General features: G+C 45.6%; 1 protein-coding gene across 1 annotated transcript in view; it reads right to left on the reverse strand.

The window, feature by feature from the left end:
- The window catches only part of EPHA10 (EPH receptor A10), a 45730-nt gene extending 27570 nt beyond the window's left edge, over nucleotides 1-18160 (reverse strand). Inside the window, exons 1-5 of the mRNA XM_006867551.1 lie at nucleotides 17968-18160; nucleotides 15841-15905; nucleotides 14471-15149; nucleotides 8216-8371; nucleotides 7313-7663 (exon numbers count right to left, since the gene is read on the reverse strand). Coding sequence (XP_006867613.1) covers nucleotides 7313-7663; nucleotides 8216-8371; nucleotides 14471-15149; nucleotides 15841-15905; nucleotides 17968-18073 — 1357 coding nt within the window. The 5' untranslated portion in view covers nucleotides 18074-18160. The remainder of the gene's footprint in view (nucleotides 1-7312; nucleotides 7664-8215; nucleotides 8372-14470; nucleotides 15150-15840; nucleotides 15906-17967) is intronic.
- Nucleotides 18161-24575: the final 6415 nt, after the last annotated feature.

Here is a 24575-nt window from a genome sequence, read left to right on the forward strand (position 1 = left end):
AAATGAAGGTACTCTGGTAGCATAGTGGTTACAAATCGGGCTGCAAACTGCAAGATCAGAAGCTTAAAACTACCAGCTGTTCCGCAGAAGAAAGATGAGGCTTTCTGCTCCCATAAAGATTTACAGCCTCAGAAACCCTGTACAGGGTCGTTATGAGTCAGAACAGACTCCATGGCACCTAACCACCACCACCTAGAAATGAAAACATATTCCCCAAAACAGTTTGAGTCAAAACTACAATTCTACCAGAAAACATAGGTATAAATCTTTGTGATCTTGGATTAGACAATGATTTCCTGGGTCTGATATAAAAAACTCAAGCAGTGAAAAGAAAACAATAGATAAATCAGACTTACCAAAATTGAAAACTTTTGGACTTCAAAGGACACTATCAGAGAATGGAAGAACAAGGCGATGGGAGAAGAGTTAGGCACGTTTGCATGGGCTGTGTGGGACAGAGGTAAATAATTATGTATGTACAACCTTGGAACAACAGGGCTCTGAGATACAGGGATTGAGGCATGGTTTGAATCGACAGAAGGGGGGAAATAATGTTAAGATGCTTGACTGTCCTTTGAAACTTGGTTTCCTTGCATACCATTGTAAAATAGACACTTGAAGAGGAGAGAAAGGAATAGCCAGAAATATCACCATAGAAATCTTGTGAGTCCATCTTCTGCCTATAACTGATTGGAATACCTAAAATGGGGCTACAACTTGCCTAATGAAGGAGGCTTCCTGCAGAGCCTCTGCATTGCATAAGACTATAGGTAGAATCCTGAACCCCATCTAGAATCTTCTGAGGTGGGAAATTTCCACTTGAAAGGACAAGCAGCCCAGCCTGGAGCAGCTAGAAGAACAGAAGATACTCCTTGAAAGAAAGACCGACAGGTCGGGTCTTCTTAGGGCAAACCCCCTTCCAAGACTAAGACTCAAGGGGAATACACAAGCAGGCATGCAGTCTGACTAGTGACCACATTGGTCACCCATAAGGGGAAGTGAGGGAACAACAGCAATGAAGCTGCGAGCTAAGTCCTACCACATTCAATAGACTCCTGTGAACCCAGGTGCAGACCTGGTTGGCCAGCAATGTGGCAAGACCTGGGGACTCCTGGGCCCAGAGTCAGTGACATAGCCACAGAGGACAAGAGTGGAGAGTAAAGTGTCCAGCTGATAAGAAGTGAGGGCATATGCACAAGAACATGCACACTTGCAGATAATACCCACTTGACCTGGCTTCAATGGCTGGATGATCAGAACTCAACTAGAAGAAGAAAGAAGAGGGAAAAAAGAATAATCTGATAGAATTTGATGAACTTGACCAACACCTATGGATGCAGTAGTTCAAAAGAGGGAACAAATCTTTACAGCAAGGACCATTCCCACCCGCTCAATATACAGGGTAGACAGGGTGGGCAACTTGGACATTGGCTACCCAAAATGGGGGGGCTACAAAGGCAAGAAGTGACTAGCTTACAAGCTTTCAAGAGGGAACCTAGATCCAGAGGGCGCGGAGGAAGGTAGAATCTCCACTGAGTAGTGTCCAATCTGTCTGGGCGGGGCTGATGAAAGGAGATATGGATAGGACTCTTGTGGTACAATAGTGAATGATTTCTATCAGGACTGACTGTGAGGATTGGAAATGTAAAGGTGGACATTTTGTAGCAAAAGGAGGGAAGTGGTTGACTTTGCAGTCCAGGAGCAGAGGTCCCTGGGACCATCAAGGGAGAAGAGCGGAGTGTGGGACCCTACCCAGAGAAGCAATGACGCCAGAGATGGAGGCAGAGATGATGAGGTGCAGAGATGGAGCGGCTGGGGACTCTAGACCCAGAGAGGGAGAGGGGCTGTGTGCTGACGACTGAGGGGCAGGCTTGCAGGGTATATACCCTTTGGTTTTTTGATGATGCATTGAGGGGATTGAAACCATGGCAATGAAACAATATACAATAAGATGAATGTTAAGCTAATGTTCTCCCATGTAAACTATCACATAATTCACAATAAAACATTAAAAAAAAGGGACACTATCAAACAAGAAAAAAAACAACAACCCATAGAATGGGAGAAAATATTTGCGAAACATACATCTAATAAGGGTTTATTATCCAGAATATATAAAGAACCCTTACAATTCAACAATAAAAATTCAAATAACCCAATTTTTAAATGGGCAAAGGATGTGAATAGACATTTCTCCAAAAAAGATATACAGATGAACAATTTGCCAATGGTCGGTAAGTACATGAAAAAGATGTTCAACACCATAAGTCATCTGTTGTTGTTAAGTGCCATCAAGTAGGGCTTCCAAGAACAGTTAGTGGGTTTGAACTGCTAACCCTGAGGTCACCAATGCAGAGCTTATCCTATAGCACCACATCATTAGTCATTAGAGAAGTACCACCAAACAAACAGCTACACATGCAATGAGATACTGCTCCACACCCACTAGGATGGCTGCCAACACCCATAGAAGCAGCAGTCAAGGAATCAAACAACATATTGCATTGGGCAAATCTACAACAAAAAACCTCTTGAAGGCATTCAAAAGTCTTCCCTTTCACCTACATTAATATACATCTATCTTCTAGTTAATGGTTTTCCTTCCCTTCCCCATTTATCCCTAATAACCATCAAAGAATGTTTCTTTTAGTGTGGAAGTCTTTTTCCTTTTTATTATAGTAGTCTCATACAATATTTATCTATCCTTTTATAAATGACTTCTTTTACAATAAGAGGGAGGTCATCAAAAAAAAAAAAATGATGGAGGCAGGGGAAGACACTGGGAGGAGTGCAAGAGTTAAAGGCAACAGCGGTAAATACTGCTATATACACTACCCTGCAATAACGGTGATCCACGAGTGAATGCACGAATAGATATGCAGACTGAGCAGGTGTTGAAGAAAGAGTGGGACTAGATCCACAAACGCATGTATGTGATACAAATGACAGAGCATTTCTACATGTGTATTTACCTATCCTGCAAATAGATCCATGAATATGGTGGAGCATACTGGGACAAAGTTACCATAGCTTCTTAGATATTACCAAACACCTTGAGGGAATGAGTCGTTGGGTTTGGGGGTCCATGGTCTCAAGGAACACCAAGGTCAACTAGTGTACCATAGTCCACAGTGACAATGTTCTGCATCCTACTTTGGTGAGTAGTGACAGGGATCTTACAAGCTCCTGAACAGGCATCTAAAGTGTTACTATTGGTCTCTCCCAGTCCAGAGGAAAGAGGAGTGAAGACAAGTCAAGATGCATGGAAACAATTAGTTCAATGGACTAATGGACCACATAAACATCAGCCTCCACGACCCTGAGACCAGAATAACTAGTTGGTGCCTGACTACCACTATCAACTGCTCTGAAAGATACCACATTGGAAAGTCCTAAGTAGAGTGGGAGAAAAAGATAGAACAAAATTCAAAATCATGAAACAAGACCAGGCTTATTGATTGGGTAGAAACTGGCTGAACCCCTGACACTATGGCTGTTAGCTACCCTTCCGGTCTGAAACTGAACTCTCCCCTTGGCTCAATATTTAGGTCTACAGGGAGAATAATAACACTAGGTATTATCCTAGAATAATCAGCCATTTGCAACCAATGGAGCAGCATTTACACAAGGACAAAGCTCAGAAGGGGTTAGGAAAGAAGGAGGAACGGAAACAGGAAACCCAGGGAGGAAGTGGAATAAGTGATGTATACTGTGGGAATTGCAATCAATGAAATGAAACAAAGTGTGTATGAATTGTTACATAAAAAACTGATTTGCTCTGTAAGCCTTCACCTGATTCAAAAGAAAAAGAATGAAGAAAAAGTGTTCAAAAGCAAAGATGTCGCTTTGAGGACTAAGATATGCCTGATTCAAACCATGGTATTTTCACTTACCTCATATGCATGCTGAAGTTGGAGTATGAATAAGGAAGATCAAAAAAGAACTGATGCCTTTGAATTATGGTATTGACAAAGAATTTTGAACATACCATGGGTTGTGAGTAGAACAAGCAAATCTATCTTGGAAGAAGTACAACCAGAGTATGGAAGACCAGAGAACAATTGCTGCCTTTGAATTCCGGTATTGGTGAAGAATATTGATTATCCATGGACTGCCAGAACAAACAAATCTGTCTTGGAAGAAGTACAGTCGGAATGAGACTTTGTCTCATGTACTTTGGACATGTTACCGAGAGGGACCAGTCCCTGAAGAAGGGCATCATGCTTGGTAAAGCAGAGGGTAAGAAGGAAAGAGGAAAACCCTTAATGAGATGGAGAAGCACAGGAGCTACAATGGGCCCAAACATAGCAATGGTTGTGAGGATGGTGTAAGACTGGACAACATTTCATTTTGTTGTACATAGGGTTACTAAAAGTTAGAACTGACTCCACAGCACCTAACAACAACAGGATGGATATAATAAAAAAGACAAACAATACAAAGTATAATGAGGATGTGGATAAATTGGAATTTCCAGACACTGCTTGTGAGGGGGGTTTTAAACGGTGCATGAGGATTTTTTTTAATAGCTTGGCAGTTCCTCAAAAAAATTTTAAAGTTACAATATTATTCAATAATTCCACTCTAGGAATCCTGGTGTGGCACTGTGGGTTAATGCACTGGACTGCAAAGTTGGTTTGATCCGCAAGGTCAGTGATTCAAGCTCACTAGCTACTCCTCAGAAACCCTACACAGGGTCATTATGGGTCAGAACTGACTCGACAGCACTTAACAACAAGGTATATATCCAAGAGAATTGAAAATGTGCTCACACCAAAGAGCTTGTAAATGAATGTTTATAGCAGTATTATTCATAATAGCCCCAAAGGGGAAACAGCCCACCCAACTATTCATCAAAGGATATTGAATGAATAAGAAAATATAGTATAGGTGTCCCCTACTTTTCCAAAGTTTGCTTTACACCACTTCACTTTTATGTAAGACCTACATTAGTACCTGTTTCTAACAGAAAGAAATCTAAAGATTTTCACTTTTACAAAAAAGGTGAAAAGCAATACTAGCATTCAGCATTTGTTTCGCAATCCACAATTAAGTTAAAGAGGTAGTGCTTGCCTTGAGCAGCAAGAGTGATGTCGCCAAGCTCCTTCCTAGGGAACTACACTCAGCATGTCAGTTGTCATTGCTTTGAACCATGTCTGTGAACATTTTGTGTTAATGGTATTTGGGGTTTTATGTGTTATTTGGTATAATTTAGTAAGTTATGTTGGAGGTCTGGGCATAATCAACAATTTTTCCTATATAAACTAGTGGTTAAGTACTTCTTCACTTCATACCATTTCAACTTAAGAAACTTTTTCATTTCCTAGGCATACTCTATTTTAAGATAGTGGAGGAAATCTGTATATCCACACAATGAAATATTGCTATACCACACACACACACAAAGGAATACTACCAGTTTCTCTACTTAATAAATGAGTGGCTTTGGACAATTCACTTGGCCTCTTGGGCCTCAGAGTTTCATCATCTGAAATATTAATATTCCATGTAAATTAATTAATGTAGAAAACCATACCGTATAGTGCCTACCACAGAACTACACTCAATGGAAGCTTAGTACTTTTATTATAGTATAGTGGAAGTAGAAGATTATTTCCTTAAAATTATTTTTAAACCCAACCATATCAAAACAATGGGATGGCAGTGGCTCTGTAGGATAAGCACTGGACTGCAAACCACAAGGTCAGCAGTTCAAACCTAACAGCCTCTCCGTGGAAGAAAGATGAGGCTTTCTGCTCTTGCAAAGATTTACAGGTTCAGAAACCCTATATAGGGTTACTGTGAGTCAGAACCAACTCAACGGTACATATCAAAACAACAGTTATGATTCATGTAAAATGTGCTACATATTTTATTTTTAAAGGGATTTGACAGTAGATACAGACATTGAGATAAAAACAAAAAAGTATTCTGGAAGGATATACTCCAAAAATATTAATAGTTGTTTATCTTTGGGTTATAGGATGATAGGATTTTTTCTTTTTCTATACTGAATTTCAAAAAAATGTAAATGCAAATAAATGCAGAGTATGGAGGTAGTGTTGCTCAAAAAAAAAAAAAAAGTAGAGAAATTGGGAAATCACTCCCCAAAAAGCAGAGAAAATGGACTAAATACTGAAAATGAGAAAGAAAATGGTAAGAGTTTGAATCAGAAACAGATGTATCTAACCTAAGACTTAGATTCTTAAGAGATAACATATGTTGGAACAATCAGAGTTCCAATCGAAATGATAATTGAAAGAAATTTTCATTTGATGGTAAAGAAAGTTGTGTAGGTCAAAAGATTTACTGTGTTCCCACCAAACTCAATGACAAGTGATCCATATTGGTTAAACAATTGACCTCCATCAGTAAGTTAAGAAATTACCCAAACATTCATAGGGGAGAAAAAAGTTACCAAAAAAAAAAGAAAAGAAAATTACCCTGGCCTCAGACTTCTCCTCTGCAATACATGTTAGAAGACAAGTAAGTAGGACCCCAAACTAGTTTATCTTTCATTCATAACAGGAAAAGAAAGTTCTCAGACTTAAGACTCAGAAACCACACCACTCACATACATCCTTTTTGCAAATAATTACTTGAAGGTATACCTTAGCCGACTGAAAGACAAATCAAACATGTATGTCAAGAATGAGACAGATGTAATACAAAAGAGGTCAGCGGTTCAAATTCACCAACCGCAACACGGAAAAGACGGAGTCGTTATTGATTCCAAGACACTTGAGGTAACAACATAGCCTGACCCTGTGTGCTTCCTTGTTCTACCCAGCAAAATCCTTGTAGAGGCGGAAGGATGGAGTCAGAGAGTGAAGGAAGTCTGATAATGTTTCTTACTAAAATGGTCTTAAAGGAATGTCTGGAGATTAAGGCACTTTCTATCCCTCTTTTTTCCAGGGAAATTAGAGGCAAAGCAAACTGAAGAACTGGGTAGGAGACAAAGGGTTTCTGCAAGAAAGTTCGTAGAAGGCGAAGTGCCCTTGGCTCCAACAGAGTCTGGGGAAAGCTCGCATCCTCGCTTTGCCCTAAGGACAAGGAGTCACCCGCACCCCTATCCCTCCACGACGGACTGCAGGAACGGGATGACACCCCTCCCCGCCGTGGGAATCACCGGGTCAGGGCTTCTGTGGTCACTTCGTCGTCTTCATTTTGAGGCGACATTTACACAGTGGTGTATTTAGGGTGGCTCCGTGTGGGACGGACGGACGGAGGCGGCCACCGGAAGGCGTGGAGTGCGGGAGGAAGGGGTGTCTCTCTGGGGGTGGGGGCGTCCCAGCGCGCGGAGCGGCCTTACCCCCGGGCCCGGTGGAGACGGTGACCTGGGCATAGGTGGCTTCGGCGGCGGCCGCAGGGCCCGAGACGCCGTTGAGCGCGGCCACGCGCACGGTGTAGCGCGCCCCGGGCCGCAGGTGGAGCAGCGTGGCGGCGCGCTCGCGCAGCCCGGCCTGGCGCGGCACGAAGGCCACGCGCGGTCCGCACGGCTCGCAGGCGCCCGCAGGGCCCTCGCGGCCACAGCGCAGGCACAGCAGCGAATAGGTGACGTCCGAACGGCCTCCCGAGTCGGCCGGCGGCAGCCACCGCAGCCGCAGCGCCAGCGGCGAGCGGCTCAGGCTGTACTGCAGGTCCCGCGGCGCCGACGGAGGCCCTGGGGCGGCACAGGGGACGCGGGGGAGGGACGGGCAGGGAGGTCAGCACGTGAACTGGGACGGGGGTTGGGGTGGCGTGGACGCGGTCAGTGAGGGCTCAGGGATGGGTGACATGGACCAGGAGTGCAGGGGCCAGTAAGGGGGCGGGAAGAGGGTGGAGGGGGCAGTATAGAGGCGTGGGGAGAGGTTAGTAAGGGGTCCCAGTGACAGGGACGAGAACCCAAGGGTAGAAGGAGTCGGCCTAGGGGACTTCCTGCACTCTTGATCCCTCTTCGTGGCTGGGCAAGGAATGCGGTGAGCCGGGGCGCCCCCCTCTGTGATCCGCCTAGAATCCGAACCTCAACCCTCAGCCTGGACTCTCCAGGTTATCCTGGGCCTTACACCTTGGCCACCACCCCACCCCAGGGTCCCTCCCTAGTGCCCGCCGCCGTCCGGGTCGCTGGCCCCATGTCCACCCGCAGGCTCCCAGGTGCAGAACCCCCTGCCCTTCACCGACCTCTCGGCCTCGCCCCACCTCCACCCTCCAGAACTCAGCCCTGAGCGGGACTCACGGGTGCAGGAAGCCGAGGGCGGATCGGTGGGCGAGCGAGCATAGCTGTCCTGACACACGCAGAACGTGGAGGCGTTTTCCAGGGCCCAGCTGTGCTCTGGGCATGGCGAGCAGAGGGGGCGCCGCGGGGACACCTTATAAAACCCCGGGGGGCAGGCTGCGGGGAGGGGCTGTGTCAGAGCAAGGGCAGCCTACCCCAGCTACCTGATCCCCCACTTAGCTGCTCTTTAGGTGAGATATATCCTGGAATTGTGAACCAGGACTACAACATGGAGTGGCAGCTCCTGACTGAACATCCCAATAACACCTAACCCTTAAAACCAAAACCATAACCTGTTTTTGTAGAATGGGTTCTATAGGAACCCTATAAGATAGAGTTGAACTGCCCCATAGGGTTTGCGAGGCCGAGAAGCAGACTGCCCTCATAACCACAGACCTTTTCGTTAGCAGCAGCAGCTTAACCACGTCACCACCTAACACTTAACAAGCACTGAATATGTACCAGGAACACTGGGGTGTTTTACTTATGTTAATTCATTTAATTCTCACAGCAACCTGAGAGGTACTTTATCCACATCTTTAAAATGAGGAAATGAAGGCTCAAAGAGGTTAAGTAACTTGCCCCAAGACCCACAGCTAGTAAATGATGGAATTTGAACCCAAGCAGACACCATACTGCCCTAATGCCCACGGGAAGAAAATGAATTCAATTCACCCCCATTCCTGATACCAAACTTTCCAGTGTGTGAGAGAATGCCTCAAAGGACAGTTCCACAAAGAAACATACTCCTAGTTACACAAAATCAAATACTCTGAGATCCAAACACACACACATACATTGTTGTCAAAGCTCACCCTCCCACCACCACCACCACTTGGGGATTAATGTACCTCAGCCTCCCACCATAAGCCAAGGAAGAAGAAGAATGAGTCAGATCTGGCTGTAATTTTGTCATCTCAGTTCTTCCACTGTGATTATCTGAATGATCTGAGTTTGCAGCTGAGTTGCACCACTTATTTGCTGTGTGGCCTTGGGCATGTTGGTTGACCTCTCTGAGCCTAAGTTGCCTCTTGTCTAAAGCACCTACCCCTAAAAGTTTTTGAAGGATTAACTGAGATAAAACATGTAAACTGTTTAGCTCAGTGCCAACCACATTTACACAATAATAATAGTAATTACTGTGACTCCTGCACAGGCCTGAAGTGGAAACTGCCAAACACCCACTTTAAACACCCAGCTGGGCTTGGAAGGAAGGCAGAGGCTCATGGTCCCTCCTCTCAGGTTTGGGATGGTTCTCACCTTATTCCCTGGCCCTCACCAGAACTTCTCTGTCCCTTCCCTCTAGCTTAGCTGCTGAAGGAAAGGAAGCTACTCTCCAGCTCCAAGAAGACAGTACAGTACAATGGATGCAGAGCAGGAAGCTGGGGATTTCCACTGTTTGGAAGGATTAGGGTTGGGAGGATCCATCTGGCCCAGAATCCTGGGCAACACAACTTTAGGGAGGGCCTCAGCCGCCCAGGAGCCTTTAGAAGGCCCTGCCTTTGGAACAATGCATGGGACCAGCTGACATCATGGTCTTGTAGGCAGCAGGAACCCAGGCTGAGACTCAGAAGGCCTGGCTCCAGTTTGAGCTGTGCCACTCCCTGTGCCTTCTGGCCTCAAGGAACCATCAGCCATGGCCTGCCTATCCTGATGTGAAATAAGAGAAGAGGGTGAGGGTCCCGGAGAAATAGTCTGCTTGCAGTAACTCACAGGCTCCCTTTTCCTGTCCTGGAGTGGGGGTGGGGCAGGGGGTAAGGAGGTGGCTACAGTTCTAGAAATGGGTGGTCCTGTCACAGAGAGCAGCGGTTAACTACTTTGAGAGGTTATGTTGAGGGGCAAACTCAGGAGGCAACTCCTGACTGTTGGTCCCTCCCCTACTTCCTCAAGATCAGAGTCAGAATTTCAGAGGTCATCTAGTTCACCTCCCCCAGGATGTCCTCCTGCGGCTGTCCTTGCAGTAGCCACACAGTCTTGGCTGTATATACTTTGTAATGGGGCACTCACTCATCACCTTATGAGGCTGCCTTTACTGAACAGCTCTGGCAGTTAAAAACTCTTCCTCCATGTTTGAAATGCCCCTTTTCCCACTTTCTCTCAGGGTCTCTCTGTTCTTTGTGGAGCCATAAAGAACATATCTGCTCAGCTCCCTGTGCTCCACGACAATCCAATAGAGATTGTTCTAATCCCCCCCCCCCACCAGGGAAACGGCCCCAATTCTTTCAATAATTCCTCCAGTTTCTGGGTGAAGGGTAATTGGAGTTATGTTCACTAAAGGAAAAAGCAAGATGGAGGAAAGAAAATTCTGGCTTAATCTTCTCTTCCATATCCATTCAGGAGCCCTGATAGTGTAGTGGATTCTGAGCTGGGCTTTAACTGCAAGGTCAGCAGTTTGAATCTACCAGTCTCTCCGTGGGAGAAAGATGAGGTTTTCTGCTCGTGTAAAGATTTACAGCCTGGGATGCCCTGTACAAACTTGCTATGAGTTGATGGCACACAGCAACAATCACTACTACCACCAGATCCATCTCCCTTTAAAAAGGGGTGTTTACTTAGTTGGAGAAGTCACTTGGAAGGCCTTAATTTTCTAAATACAAATCTGATCATTCCCATCCCTTCCTAAAACTCTCCAACAGCTCCCCACTGCTATGCATTATCCTCATCATCAGCTATACAGGAACCCTTCTTTACACACCTTTGGGCCTTGTCCTATAATGCCTTAAGCTCCTTCCCTCCTGATGAACTCTTATTTCCCCTGTGAGGCTTTCCCTGGCATTCTTCCCAACTCCCAACTCCTTACTCCCCAAGGTAAATTTGATGTCATTCCAAATGGCTTTTGTCCTGCCTCAGCCTGGGGGAAGGGAGCTCAGCATAGCTTAGAAGTGGAACTGAGCTCCTGAGCAACTCTTTCTCATTTGCCAGAAAAAGAATCCAATACTCTTCATCCTGTCCTGACACTCTTTCAACAAATATTTTTTAGCATCTGCTATGAGTCAAGTGCTGTTCAAGACTCTAGAGACACATTCGTAAATAAAACAGACAAGATTCTTTCCAATGGTACCCATGGCCTCCCTTCTACTTCACAGGGAGAAGAGAGGTTATCAGTTGATAATTCCCTCAGTACCTGGTCATCAAACCCACAAATACCTTCATTCCTACCCATCTTCCCTCTTCTTTCCTCCAGTTCCAAAGAAGGGGATGAACCACCTCCTGTTGAAGGACAGTCTATGACTCTAGCTCCCTTCCTTTCATCTCCTTAAAGAGTACGCTCCATCAGACATCTCCCTTCCTGTTTCTTACATCTCTCCATCGCCATTGGCTCATTCCAGTGATATATCAAGGAAGAGAAGCAATAAATGAGGGTCATTTCAGATGAGGGCCAGAAAGGGTACACTATCTATAGAATATTTTAAATCAATAATAAAACTGACTGCTAGTTAGTGTGCTTTTTATTAACAACATGCATCAACAGTTCTAAATGACATTAGTGATAAAATACTTCTTCCCACTGGGGCAGACCACTCCCACCATCCCCACTTGGAACGCCACTGGATTTTTCCTTTCAACATAGAAACCAGTCTCTCCTATCTGCAATATAAATCATCTTTTCACCCAATGTCCTTCTTAAACTAGCACCCTTTCTCCCCTTTCAAATGTAAGCCTCTAGAGAGCAGTTTGGAGTCTGGATATAGCACTGTGAGTTAAATGTGCTGCACTGCAAAGTTGGCTTGAACCACAAGACCGGTGGTTCAGGCTCACCAGCCACTCCTTGGAAACCCTACACAGGGTCGCTATGGGTTGGAACCAACTCGACAGCACTTAACAACAACAACAGAGAGTGGTTTATGGGCTCTGATTCTAGCACGTCAATTTCCCTCATTCCCTATTCCATCCCACCACAACTCAATGGAAATGCTCTCACCAAGGCCACCAACTGGACATTTTCCAGTCTTAGCCTTACCTGAGAGCTCACTAACATAGTAGACCATTTCTTCCTGGACTCCTCCATCTCCTTTGGTTGTTCATGCTGTCACACTCTCCTGGTTCTCTTCCAACTTCAGACCACTCCCTGTGTTTTTCTTAGGAGCTCCTTGTCTTCTGACTTCCCATTAGATATTGCTTTTCTAAGAGTTTTCATTATTGGCACTCTTTCTTCTTACTTCATACTTTCTCCCTGGGCTGTCCCAACCAGACCCACAGCTTCAGGTAGTATCTGTGTTGCTGGTTATCAAACCACAAGGCCAGACCTCTTCTGAAGCTCCAGACCCCTTTCTAGCTATGTTCACTTGCATGCAACCCGGACACCACAAATTCAACATGTCCATCCACCTCTTGGGTTCTATACCCCAGAGAATAGTCCCTCTGTCCATTCAACGTCCCCAGAGCATGCACATGAATCAAACGGGATTCCTTTGTCCTCCTGCATCACATGGTCACAAAGTGTTGTGGATCTGATCTCATTAAAACATTGATCCTCATCACAACAATCTCTGTGATTGCCTTAGTTCAGACCCTGTGTTTCTTAGCCTGGACTGGACAATTGCACCATTCTCTTTCCTAGTCTTCTAGCTGCTAGTCCCCTCCCCCTTTAATTCTTCCTTCACAATTGCAGCTAGAGTGATCTTTTGAAAAAACAAATCTAAACATGTTGGATCTTAGCCTCAAATCATCTCCATTGGTCTAAGGAGAAAGTTCAAGTTCTTTATTCCAACATTCAAAACCCTTCATTATTTGCTACTGCCTCTCAACATACCCACTACCCATCACACCCGTACATGTTCTCTGCTCCTGGGGAGGGGGCATTACTGGGGGGAAACTTCTCACAAATTCTGGAAAGAATTCTCCATCATTAAAGTTGTGTTCTACCTTCTCTGAGGTTCCTCAAGCCTCTCTTCACACTTGTCTCACACTACGGTAATCATCCATTAACCTCAAGCAAGCACCAACTATACATCAGATCCTGTCATGGATAATAGAGCTGCTGAGATTAATAAGACCCAGTGCTTGAGCTCAAACAGTTCCTAGTGAAAATGCACATAAGTAAATCGCTGCAGTACCATGGTGGCAAGTACAGAAATAGAGGTTGCAATAGGCACTGGAGGATCATATCCCTACCTGGAAAGCTCAGGAAGATTCTTGTCTCTGAGTCCCTCAATAAACTTCAGGTTCCCCAGAGAAAAGATGGTGACAGCTATCTATATAAATATAATAAACCATCACTAAATGCAGATGGCATGTCTTCCATTCACATTGCATGAATGATTGGAAAAGGGAACGAGAGCAAGTGTTGTCACCTCCTCTTCTGTCTTCCCACCAACCACTCTGTTTTTCCCTCTGGTTATATAGCATGTATCTAAAATTTTTAGATCTTGTGATCTAAAAATTTTTACATCTCTCCTTCTATACTGTGAGCTTCCCAAATGCTGGGACTATGTCTGATTCATTTCTGTTGCCCTGGCATCCAGAATGGGATCTGGCTTAGATAAAGCATTAAGTGCACACATCCATAATCCCAGTCTCCAAAGCCACAGGTAGAGGAGAGGAGAGACCTGTCCTCAGGCTCCCCACAAACCCAACAGAACACCCAACATGAAGGTCTCCACCCAACATGAAAATAATGACTCCAGTTATCAGAGTTGGGTAGGATGTTAGTAGTCATGTAGTGCAACCTCCCAATCTCTCTTGAGTTGAGGAATTCCTTCTTCCAGGATCTGACTCTTTTTTGTTGTTGTCAGTGATAGAGCACTCATTTCCTATAATGCAACCAATTTGACTAGCTCACAGAGCTTGGGTTTCCCTAGAGTTCTTCCATGTATAGGGGAAGCAGTATGGTGTAGTAGATAAAACTTGCATTTGGGCCAAACCTAGATTCAAATCCTGGTTCCCTGTTTTCTAACTTTGCAAATGAGGTATTGACCTCTCTGATCCTCTGTTTTCTCATCTGCGGAATAGGAATAATGATAACGTGCTTCACTGTGAAAACAAAGACCTGTACGAGGTGCTTATCATAGTGACTGAAATATAGGTTCCTATTGCCTCACCTTCTAGTAACTTCACTATTGGTCCTGGCTGGCCTCCTGGCTCCAGGAAAAGCCAAGAGTCCTGGCTCCAAGGCTCAGAGCTTCTCCCCCTCCAGCCTGTGGACTCTCAGCACACTCTCCTAATTGTCACCTGTGCATTACATTCCCACCCCACACCTCCCAGTCTGCTAGATACCTTCACAGATGTCTCCACGCTCCTGGAATCCTGCACTGCAGCTGCAGCGGCCCACAGGTACCAACCACTCTCCATCAGCACCGCAGTGCATTCGTGGAGGGCTGCCGGGCTCACCTTCCGAGTGCGCCACACACGTTCCGGTCACCTCCACCAGAGTGGAGAAGGCGCCCTCTGCTGCGGTGGCTGGGAACGCAGCCAGGCCCCGCACGGTGGCTCGACATTGCTTATAGTAGACGCGCACTGAGACCAGCGCCACGCATGCGCCCACGTCCTGGAAGGCCAGGTGGAAACCCCTCCGGCTGAGTGGGCCAATCTCGCGCACCTCTGTATTCAACTTCATCTTGCGCTCGCCCAGGTCGCCCTGAGTGAAGCTCTCATCAGCGGCTATCGTGTCGATTTTACGGGGCCGACTGTTGCCCAGGCGAGGACGCCCACGACCCAGATCGGCCTCGGTTTCCAGGTAGTATACATTGAAGGTCTCCTTGCAGGTACCCGCAGCACCGGGAATGCTGCTGCAATCGCGCAGTGTAAACTGCAGTTCCACGAAGATGCGCTGCCCACGGCCACGGCTGATCCAGCCAGTCTGCAGCCAGTTGTCTTGGTTGGGCTCCAACACGTTACACACCTGGTATGTTCGTATGGGCTGGTCGTGTTCGTCTACACCGCTAATCTCTTCCCACTGGGAGAAGAACAAAGATGTGGGCAGCTCAAAACCCAATGCTTCCCCAGAAGATGGAGCCCTGGCTGTGACTTGGGATGCAAGACCTCCTTCCCCATATCATTTCACCGTCTCCTGCCACCCCAATATCATACTCACCCATGAAACGATAAAATACAGAGCTGAAAGAGATGTTGCAGATCGCTGAGTCCTACCTTTAATTTTATAACGGGGAAAACTGAGACCTCAGAAGGAGGGTGATTTAAGGAGATATGTACATCAAGTTAGTCTCAGAGCTAGAAATGTGTCTGGAATCTTCAGTTTTCTCCCAGTGACCTTTCCACTGCACCACACTGCCACCACCCTGCACCCATCCCAAATAAGACTCCAATGTTTGCTTCTTCTGTCAACCTATTGATCTATTTCACTGTTTAGAACATCACCTGACAAGGCACTGTCCAGCATTGGCTCCATTTAGAGGCCACATTTCTGTTCCTAGACACAACCAGTTTCATTTGTCTTTTTTTTTTTTTAACTGTCTGGCCGAAGAGTCAATGTTTTCTGATGGGTCACTCTGGTATGAATATAGGACTGCTAGACAGCACACATTCTGAGGAGGACTTCAGTCTGACATGACCATGGAGAGCTAACAGGACTGAGCCCTCAACCTCCAGGGGATTCCTAGGACAAGCAGGAACAGGTTTACACTTACCCCATTGCTTGGCAGTGCAGCCCAGCCCAGCTCAGCCTGGGAGGCTTTGGAATCCAGAAGAATGACTACAGAGAGGAGAAGACAGATGTCAGAAAGCCAGAGGGTCAGTTTAGCAGAAGAGTAGCATCATCCTTTGGTGACTTCACTGCAAAATTGGCTAACTGATAGGATAGGGAGTGTGGTAAAGGAAACAGACAAGTTATTCCCATTCCATAAATTCAGGAAGGAATATGCATAGCTAAAATCCAGAGAGAGGTAGGCATAATAAGTATGGAAGGAACCTGTATTTGTTTCCTATAGAAGTGTAACAAATTACCAAAAATTTAATGACTTAAAATAATAGAAATATAATTCTCTTACAGTTCTAGAAGTCAGAAATCTGACATCTGTTTCACTGGGATAAAGTCAAGGGCTGGTTCTGGAGGTTCTGAGGAGAAAATCCATATCCTTGCCTTCTTCCGTTTCTAGCCCTTCCTCCACCTTCAAAGTACATTATTTCAATCTGTCATCATGTCATTTTGTCCTCTGACTCTTCCTGCATCCCTCTTATAAGGACCATTGTTATTACACTGGACTCACCCAGATAATGCAGACCAATGTTTCCATCTCAAGATCCTTAATCACATCTGCAAAGTCCTTTTTTCCATATAAGGTAACATTCACAGGTTCCCAGGATTAGGATGTGGACATATTTGAGGGGTCATTATTCAGTCTACCAGAAAGTCCATGGCAAACATTTTAAGGCTGGTTCTAAAATTGAGGGGTCAGTGATTTTCATTCTTCTAAGTTCCCTAAATTGTGTCCAAATGTCAAGATGAGGAGGAAGAATGTGAGTGTGTCCGGGGATTCCTTGAAGACACCCCTAAATTCACACAGACTCAGGAGTTCTCCTGAGGTCTGGGATCACGGGGAATGGAGGAGGTCTGAACCTTTTTAATTTGACTCCCTGGACCTCTGGGGTAACCAAGGTAGAAAGACCCTACTAGCAGCGATAGAAGTAAATATTCCTTATCTCCTCAGCAGAACCTTTCCAAGGGATTGCTACCTTTGAAAAATGTCAGGGATCCTTTATAAATATATAAAGCCATGATGCCTCCTACACCATAGAAGCTTGGAGTCACTTAATTTCCCCAGGAGGCTTCAGCAGATCAGCAGTCTGCATTCCTGCTTTCTGTATTAGCCACATAGAAGCACTGGTTTGGACAGCACAGCTGGCAACCCAGAGACAGGAGCCCAGGGCCATCCCAAATCATGGAAGGTTACTCATCTGGAGCTTACGCAAGGTGGTGGGTTGCCAAACTGAGGGCCTCTAAGAGGGGGTTGTCCCCAGAGACGCTGGTCACAGTAGCCAAAACCTGACCCGATTTCAGCACAACTGAATGCACATACAAATTATATACTGTAAAGCATCTGAGATCCAGCGGGCCAACCAAACCATGTGGTCAACGCCTCAGATTCCAGCTCCTCAGAATTCAGCCCCGAGAAATGCATTTGCACCTGAATTCATTGGAACGCGCATATGCCCCAAATCCAGAATCATAGGGAAAACGCGGTTCTGATATAGCCGGCAACCGCAACCCCAGCACCACATCAGAATCGAGCCAGTTGTTCAGCGCGTCGAATTCAGCACTGCGGACAGCTCCTTGGTAAGCACCGCGGACAGAGCCCGGAGGCAGCAACCTCAACCAGAGCTGTTGCCCGGTCACACAGTGGTCCTCTATTCCCCGCGAGTCCATCTCCATCTCGTTCCCCCACATTCCGAATCTCACCTTCGCATCCCCCTGCGTCCTCCGCTGTCTTCATCTCCCCGCCCCCACATCTCCCACTTGCAATCGTTCAGTCTGTCCGTCTCATCGGCACCAGAACGGCTGCCTCTGGTTCCCGCGGCTGCTGGTCTCTTTCTTCCCCAACCTCCCAGGTCTCCAATCCTAGACTACCCAACGCCCCCCGCATAGCCCCCTTTTTCTCTGTCTCTCTAGTTCTTTGCTTCTCGCTGTCCTCTTGCTGCAAATCTTAATTACAGACTCCTTTTCCTCCAACGGCTCCCCCCAGCACCCCAGTTCCCCAGTCCTCCAGCTCCCTATATGTTGGTACCCTAGGCTCCAAGACAACCATCAGTTTTCTCACCTTCTTCAGCGGTCCCTGGCCGTCCGGGCCCTAAAATCAGCGCGAGACAGAGTGGCATCAGGCAGACAAACAGGCGCAGCGGGTGTGGGCCGGCGCCGGTCTCCATGGTCCGCAGACGGAGCTGTCAGTGCAGCGGCGGCTAAAGCCGCGCCAGCCCCAGCACCGCTAAGCTGGGCCCCCAGACCCCAGCGCCTGCTAGGGGCGGGGTCTCACCGGTCACCATCATCCATGGGGGCCAATCACTAGGCATCACCGCGGGAAGTCCACCAATCCCTGCCAGCAGAGGGTAGGGAGGTGGAGTTTCATAGGCCAGGGGCGGAACACCAAACTCGGATGGGGGAAGGAAGGGGTCCCACCAAGCTCCAAATGGTGGGGGTGGGGCAGCGCTGAGCGCTGGCGGGACTCCTGGGAAGGAGGTTGAGCTAGTGTCAGTGGCCCAGAGCGCTAGACCTTAACCCCCTATTCCTAAGAAGTACACTATGTGGGCGTGACTTGAGAAGGGGCAAACCTCGGGAGGGCAACGCCACTTGGAGCCTCTGAGCTAGCTGGGAAGCTAACTGCCTTGTTTCCAGGTCGGTGTCACCGGACTTGCAAAGGGGTTCAAAGCCCTGGCCCCAAGCTCTGGTGAGCTTTGACTAGCTTTGACCACTTCCTGTGTCTGCAGCTCCTGGTGTCTCACAGTTCGATCCCGCCTCCCCGCCGTCATCATGCACATACACAGACCCAGAGCGGCGGGAGGGCGGGGTCGATCCCGATCTCGGTTGCTGCCTAAGAAAAGGAGAGTAAAGTGGGAGACAGGGTCCCGCCCTCTTAGCAGTTCCTCGGAGCCTCAGAAACCATGTGGACGCCAGGAAGGAAACGGAGATAGATTTTGCTTGAACGATCGGTTCCTTATGCACTTGCTTCTGCAGACAGAACAGCATTCCCCACATGTTCAGAGTCTGGTGTCCCCCACTTTGAAAACCCCATCCCACCCACCCGGAAGAGCTGGTGAGGAGCGCCTCGGCTGGGACTCCGAGGCGTCTGCAGGGGGGCGGAACAATCCTCGGAGAGTTCTGCCGACTTTGGAGCGGCTGGGAAACGTGGAATACGACCTCTTTCTAGTGAAGGTCATTTATGTGCAAGCTGAGGGTTTTAGACATTGGGGGTGGGAGGGGCTAGGGCCCTCGAGGGCGAGGAGGGGGCTATTGAGCGCCACCATCTGGGCTGAACTTGAGGGGAGAAAGCTCCACCCACCTTGTGGCATTTCTGAGCTCTTTTCTTAAGGGACCCACCCCCTCTGCCTGTGGAGGCTCTAGTAGATGGAGAAGCCAGGAGAGCGAGTGTGAGAGCTGTATCTACATGTGTGGTCTGAGTGTCTATGTATGTTGCTTATATATATTCCTCAGCCCTCCAACCAACATTTACTGAGTGTGGGGCTCTGTGCTGGGGATACCTGAGTGAATCCTCCACCCCACCCCAGCCCATTCCTTTATGATCACAGAGCATGGTGAGACTTGCTGGCATTGTGGACCACTTGACCATTTACAAGCCGCTTTCATGAATCATTTCTGTTGGTTTGTAGTATGTGCCCATGCATACTTGCTCACAGACACACTTGCTAGACAGTAGCAATAGGAGGTGGGAGGCATTGGTCTCCTTTTCCCGTAAAAAGAAAGGTCGTCCAGAGGGGATGGGACTCAGACACCGCCGGAAACTGGAACCCGCAGAGGAAGCTGAAGGGGGTGTGGCGTCTGGACGGTCCTTGGATGCAGGCGGGGGTCTCTGAAATCAGACCTACCTGAAGAAAGGCTTTTACACCCCCATTCCCATCTTTATTCTCCTCACGCTTGATTCGTCCCCTCCCCCTATACCTCCCCCACCCCGCCCCCCTGCGCTGGGAGATGATATTTTTAGAAGCTGCTAGAGACCCAGGGCTCTTTTCATTTCAGAATGAGTCCTCATTTCACCACCCCACACCCTCTCTTCAAAACCAAGTCCCATCCTCTTAGCAAGCTCTAAGGCGCCAGCTATAGTTTCTCATCTGGGCTCCAGGGTCTTCAGCCCAGAGATTCTGGTCCTAGATGCTAAAGCAAAATGCAAATTCCCTCTGAGCCTCGCAAGGGTCATTCAGGAGCCAAACAGATGGGGGAAATTATCTGGAGAAAGCTACATAGATCGCCCCAAGAAAGCCCTGGCTGTCAAGAATCTGGTTCCTACCCTTTCACCACACACACCTGCAGGCATCTCAGGGATATCGCCAGACTGAGACCCTAGAGATGGGAGAAAGAAAAGGAGGAGAAAGGTAAAATAACTCTTCTCTTTTTTTTCTTCTTCTGAATAACTCATTTATAATAAAACAAGAACAGAGAAGCCACAGCATATGCAGATGTATGTAAATCAGCTAGGTCTTAATAAAGAGTTGCTCTAAGGCAGACTGCATTCTATCAGGAGGATTCATTGAAGAATATGGGAAGGTCTTAGGAGGTAACCAAGTCCTGGTCCATCACAACCTTTAAGTGGTGTGTGTGTGTGTGTGTGTGTGTGTGTGTGTGTGTAAGGGGATGTGTGGTTCAGTCAAGGGCCACAGTTGGGTTCCTCACAGAAGAGGGTCAGGGCCCTTGGCCGTGGTGCTGAATTATCAGCCAGCTGATCTGTTTGTGCTGGGTTTTGTCCATGGTACTTATCACACAACAGTGTGCGCATTTCATCTTTCCCTGAACTGGGGATTTCTCTGCTGCGGTCTGGTCCTAGAGCTAGAGCTCATTCCTCTCCCTAATACAGATATTGGAGTCCTGGTGTGGCACTGTGGGTTAATGTGCTGGACCGCAAAGTCAATTTGAACTTTGAGAACAGCGGTTCAAACCCACCAGCCGATAGCGATTAGCATGTTCAGGAGCCAAGCGGCCTCATTCTCTGGAGTAAAAATGGAGGGGCCTGGAACCCATCTGGAAAGTCTAATTTCTCATCTACTTCTCTCAGCTCTTCATTAAGGCAGGGTGGAAGGGATGTTTTTCTATTCTTCTACCCCATTATTTTCTAAGATGGTAAGGAGAACACTTTTTGGTGTTGAGAAGCTTATTTCAAACCCCAAATAATAAGACGCTGTCTTCCAGAAAGCAGACTCAACTTTACCACATCCTCCATCTCCAAGTTTTTGCAAGTTGCAAATCCAGAGACTAAAAAATTGATCTCTTCTTGAGCAGATACAGAAAGTATTTTCGGCCTGGTCAATCAGGGAAGGTCAACTTCTCCATGGAGAAAACAAAGATTGTACTAGAAGAATCAGAATCAAGCCTTGTTCTCCAAAAAGTGTACAGAGAGGGAGCAAAGAGAAATTGGAAGCTGTAATACTCAAATAAACATCAACAACTTACCTCTTTTCTCTTCCATTACAGGCCCCCTTCCCAGCCTAAATACAAATAAGCATACCAAAAGGGGATTCATTGCTAGAATAATAGAATAAAAGGCAAAAATAAGATGGAGGCTATTAAAAATTAATTATTATTCTTATGTAAAGGAAATATAAAATATTCTACTGAATAACTTTGAAAACTGAACAGTGACAAATCTTTGAAATCATCAAGCAATGACTTATTACTCTTTATGAATCTCTTCTTCTTTCTATGTAAAATGGATGTGAAAATACTTTGCAGTTATTATTAGCTCAGAATATAATTTATATGTGTGGTCCAGCACAGTGCCCAGTACATTGCTATGGTACATACTAGGGGTCTTCAAGAAGTTTGTGTGAAAATGATATTAAAAGACACTGCAATTTTTTCCATTAATTTTTTGAAGCCCCTCATTATTATTCAACTCCATGATTAATTGAATCCAACTCCATGGTTATCCAAATCCCTGGCTATCCAACTTCATAGTTAACCTCACCAATGGACCAATAAATAACATCCATATAAATGGAGAAAAGATTGAAGTTGCCAAAGACCTTATTTTGCTCAGATCTACCACTACCACTCATGGAAGCAGCAATCAAGAAATCAAACGATGTATTGCATTAGGTAAATCTGCTGCACAAGATCTCATTAAAGTAGAGCAAAGATATCAGTTTGAGGACTAAGGCACAACTGACCCAAGCCATAGTATTTTCAATAATCTCATATGCTTGTGAAAGTTGGACAGTGAATAAGGAAGACCGTAGAAGAATTGATGTATCTGAGCTATGGTGTTGGAGGAGAATATTAAAAGTACCAAAGATGCCAAAAGAACAAATCAATCTGTTTGGAAAAAGTACAGCCAGAATATTCTTTGGAAACCAAGGGACTAGACTTCATCATTCATACTTCAGACATATTATCAGGAGGGACCTGTCCCTGGAGAAGGACATCATGTTGGTAAAATGAGGGGTCGGAGAAAAAGAGGAAGACCTCCAACAAGATGGATTGGCACAGTGGCAGTAGTGATTGGCTCAAACATAGCAACAATTGTGAAGGTGACGCAGGACCAGGCAGTGCTTTGTTCTGTTGTGCATAGGGTCGCTATGAGTCAGTACTTACTTGATGGAATCTAACAACAACATGATTATGCAATTCCATGCTTAATTAAATTAATTAAATGGTATGCATAAAGATTGATATCCTACACGTCAGTGAGCTGGTGGCCAGTTTGCTCAGGCGATCATATGGTTTACTATACCCATAACAACAGATTGAAGAGAAATGGCATCACATTCATCTTCAGAAAGAATAATTCAGGATCTATCTTCAATTACAATGCTCTCTGTGATAGAATATCCATAGTTATATCACTATTATTCAAATTTATACACCAACCACTGAAGCCAATGATGATGGAAGTGAAGAATTCTATCCATTGCTTCAGGCTGAAATTAATCAAACATGCAATAAAGATGCACTGATAATTACTGGTGATTGGAATGCCAAAGTTGGAAAGAAAAAGGAAGTATAAGTAGTTGGAAAACATGACCTTGATGACAGAAACAATGCTAGAGATTGCATGATAGAATTTTGCAAGACTAATGAGTTATTCATGGCAAATATGTTTGTTTGTTTTTTAAACAAAATAAAAGGTGACTATACACATGGCCGTCACCAGATGGAACACACAGGAATCAAATGGATTATATCTGTGGGAAGAAAGGATGGAGAAGTTCAATATAATCAGCCAAACCAAAGACAGGGGCAGACAGTGGAACTGACCATCAGTTGCTCATATGCAAGTTCAGGCTGAAGTTGAAGAAAATTAAAACAAGTTTATGAGAACTCAAATACGACCTTGAGTATATCGCACCTTAAATTTAGAGACAATCTCAAGGACAGATTTGATGCATTAGACACAAATGACTAAAGTTGTGGGATGACATCAAGAGCATCATACATGAAGAAATCAAAAGACTTAAAAGACAATAAGGAAAGACAAAAATGGATGTCAGAAGATACTTTGAAACTTGTGCTCCAGTGTAGAGATGCTAAAGCAAAGGGAAGAAATGAGGAGATAAAAGAGCTGAACAAAAAAATTTCAAAGGGCATCTCAAGAAGACAAAATCAAGTATTATAACAAAATGTTAGAAACCAAGAGGGAAGAGTACAGTCAATATTCTTTAAGCTGAAAGAACTGAGAAGATAGTCAAACCCCAAATTGCAATAGTGAAGGATTCTATTGGCAAAATATTGAAGAATGGAAAAGAAAATGGAAGGAAAACAAAGAGTCACTGTACCAAAGAAAAATGGTCAATGTTCAGCCATTTAAAGAGGTAGCATATGCTCAAGAGCCAATGCGGTACTGAAGAAAGAAGTCCAAGGTACATTGAAGGCATTGGCAAAGAACAAGATTCCAGGAACTGATGGAATACAAATTGAGATCTTTCAACAAACTGATGCAGCACTGGAAGTACTCACTCATTTATGTCAAGAAATATGGAAGACCTGGCCAACTCATCGGAAGAGATCAATGTTTGTGCCCATTTCAAAGAAAGGTGATCCAACAGAATATGGAAATCATCAGACAATATCACACGCAGGTAAATTTTTGCTGAAGAAATTGTTTGAATGGCTGCAAGAGTACACTGACAGGGAATTGCCAGAGGTTTAAGCAGGATTCACATGAGGACATGAAATGAGGGATATCACTGCTGATGCATCTTGGCTGAAAGCGAAGAGTACCAGAAAGGTGTTTACCTGTGCTTCATTAACTATGCAAGACTTTCAACTGTATGGATCGTGACAAGCTGTGGATAACATTGTGGAGAATGAGAATTCTGGAACACTTTATTGTGCTTACCAGGAACTGGCACATACACCAAAGGCAGTCATTCAAACTGAAAAAGAGGACATTGAATGATTTAAAATTAGGAAAGGTGTTAGCCAGGGTTGCATTCTTTCACTATACTTACTCAATCTGTATGCTAAGCAAATAATCTGAGAAGCTGGATTGTATGAAGAAGCACTTGGCATCAGGATTGGAAGAAGACTCATTAACAACCTGAAATATGCAGATGACAACATCTTGCTTGCTGAAAGCAAAGAGGACTTAAAATACTTACTAATGAAGATCAAAGACCACAGCCTTCAGTATGAGTTGCACTTCAGTGTAAAGAAAACAAAAATCCTCACCATTGGACCATTAAATAATATCATGATAAATAGAGA

Source organism: Chrysochloris asiatica, unplaced genomic scaffold (assembly GCF_000296735.1).
Source record: "Chrysochloris asiatica unplaced genomic scaffold, ChrAsi1.0 scaffold00106, whole genome shotgun sequence".
NCBI lineage: Eukaryota > Metazoa > Chordata > Mammalia > Afrosoricida > Chrysochloridae > Chrysochloris > Chrysochloris asiatica.